Here is a 2,527-nt window from a genome sequence, read left to right on the forward strand (position 1 = left end):
CATGGATCTGAAAAGCAGGCTCATATACTTCTAGGGCAATTTAGTCTAGGGCCCGTTAGAACAATCCTGTCAGAATACCACATTCTTACACCAAGAATATTTTAAGTCCTTGTGGTATGAGTGGACACTGATTTGGTCTGTGTGAAGTGTGATTTGCTTAATGTGACCTGCTCTTCTGAATTTGTTTACAGGAGATCGAAAAGATCAGAATGAAGAACAGAAATGCAGAGACAACAAAAATAAACTTCTTATGAGTCAAGTGGCCTACTACCTGGGCTGCCAGCTGAAGACAGAAAGTAAGTTCTATAGGTTCACTGTCACGAAAGTGCTGAACAATGTCCTGTCTTCTTTCTGAGAAATGATACACTCTCTTTTTCAAACTTAGTTTCATTCTTCCCATACTTCTAGGAAAATAGCAGTGGGTTTTTTAACATTTAGTTAAAGATGGAATACAGAGGCCAAACTATTTAGCAACCTTTCCATGTCTACAGTAAGGTGGGTGTGGGACTAGGGTTAAAATCCCAGCTATTGATTCCTAACACAGGCACAGAACCACCTGTTCTTCTCAGCAAGAGGCTAAATCATGTTTACAGGAATCTTCTCTGTACCGTATAAGATCCTGCAGAACTCATAAACAAGATAATTATAGGAGGGTTTATGTCCTGGCTTCAAGGTGACTGAGTAGCTAAGAAAAGTTGACTTTAAGGAGATCAAGAGTGGAGATGAGAAGAGTAAAAGCGGGGAAACGACATCTTCAAATCAACAGGCAAGGCTGTCAGTGACATCCTTCAGTCCCGATTGAACAAATTTGATGTCACCAGTTTCTAATCCATTGTGTGTTTGGGTTTCTTCTCTCCAGTCCCTGGCTTTCTGTGTTCTGCCCCAAACATCAGCAAGGTGGCATCTGACAGGCCTCTTTCCAGAAAAAACACAGAGTTGAACATTCCAGAAGGCATTGAGAAATCCTGCTTCGAACAGGAAGATAACAAACTGAATATTGGAGTCAGTAAAAATAGACTTCTTATGACTCCGGTGGACTACTCCCTGAACTATCGGCTGAAGACATACAGTAAGTCCTACAGGTTGACCACCATGAAAGTGATGAATGATGCCCTGTCTTGTCTGGAGAAACTAAGCGCTCTCTTCATCAAAATTAATTTCATCCTTCCCATACTTGTAGAAAATAGCAGTGGGTATTTTAACATTTAGTTTAAATGGAAGACAGATGCCAAAATATTTAGCAACATTTCCACATCTGCAGTAAGGTGGGTGTGGGGCTGGGGTTACAATCCCAGCTATTGATTCCTGACCCAGGCACAGAACCACCTGTTTTTCTCAGCAAGAGGCTGAATCCATGTTTACAGGAATCCTCTCTGTACCATATAAGGTCCTACAGACAAGCAGCATCTAGTCTGCTGGTCTAAAGGTTTGAGGCTACTGAACTTCCATGCAGTTCTGCTTTCTGCTAAAGACCCAGTAGGCAAAGCTGTGTTCTGGGGACCCTGGGGGAAACACAGTGATAGCAGACATTACCCCCTGTGAGTAGCTTAAAGGGGACCCTGTTCCTAATAGAACCTGTGGTATCTGTAAGTGGGAGTACCCTGGTACTGGTGCCTCAGCCTGCCAATTATCTGGGATCCCCGGTGGGCACCACCACACCTGGCTAATTTTTGTACTTTATGTAGAGTCAAGGTTTCAGCATGTTGACCAGGCTGGTCTTGAGCTCCTGAGGTCAGGTGATCTGCGTGCCTGGGCCTCCTATGTTGCTTGGATTCCAGGTGTGAGCCACCATGCTGGCTCCACAGATTCTTTTTAAAGTAAAGGTTGTTAGAATGCATCCATCGGTCCAGTATCCTATATAAATTTCTCTAAACATTCATTGACCATGATATATGATGAGATAATTAATATTGCAGCAACCCTTCTGGAAAGTAGTTAGGGCAATTTTTGAAGATTTTGGGGGAAAAGCTTTTAATTGTTTTCACTGACTTATGAAAGTCAGTGACTTATGACAGATGATTAATGTCTACAAGATGAGAGAGATTTTGTCCCATGGGCCTGAAAAGCAGGCTCATCTACTTCTGAGGTGACTTAATCTAGGGCCCGATAGAACATTCCAGTCAGAATATCACATTCTTACACTGAGAAAATTTTATGTCCTTGTGCTATGACTGGACACTGATTTGGTCTGTGTGAAGTGTGATTTGCTCAATGTGACCTGCTCTTCTGAATTTATTTACAGAAGATTGAAAAGATCATGAAGAGGAAGAGAAATACAGATGCAGCAAAAATAAACTTCTTATGAGTCAAGCGGCCTACTACCCAGGCTGCCGGCTGAAGACAGAAGGTAAGTTCTATAGATTCACCGTTACAAAAGTACTGAACAATATTCTGTCTTTGCTCTGAGAAACTGAACACTCTCTTCATCAGAATTTATTAAATTTTTCCCATCCTTCTAGGCAAATATAAACGGCTCCCTTAACATTTTGTTAAAAATGGATGAGAGAGGCCACAGTATGTAGCACCT

General features: G+C 41.9%; 1 protein-coding gene across 1 annotated transcript in view; it reads left to right on the top strand.

Moving 5' to 3' along the window:
• The window catches only part of LOC108298841, a 16,888-nt gene that overhangs the window by 6,423 nt on the left and 7,938 nt on the right, over positions 1 to 2,527 (top strand). Inside the window, exon 4 of the mRNA XM_017521395.2 lies at positions 860 to 1,069. Within this exon, the coding sequence (XP_017376884.2) occupies positions 860 to 1,069 (210 nt within the window). The remainder of the gene's footprint in view (positions 1 to 859; positions 1,070 to 2,527) is intronic.

Source organism: Cebus imitator, unplaced genomic scaffold (genome assembly GCF_001604975.1).
Source record: "Cebus imitator isolate Cc_AM_T3 unplaced genomic scaffold, Cebus_imitator-1.0 Scaffold1130, whole genome shotgun sequence".
Lineage (NCBI taxonomy): Eukaryota > Metazoa > Chordata > Mammalia > Primates > Cebidae > Cebus > Cebus imitator.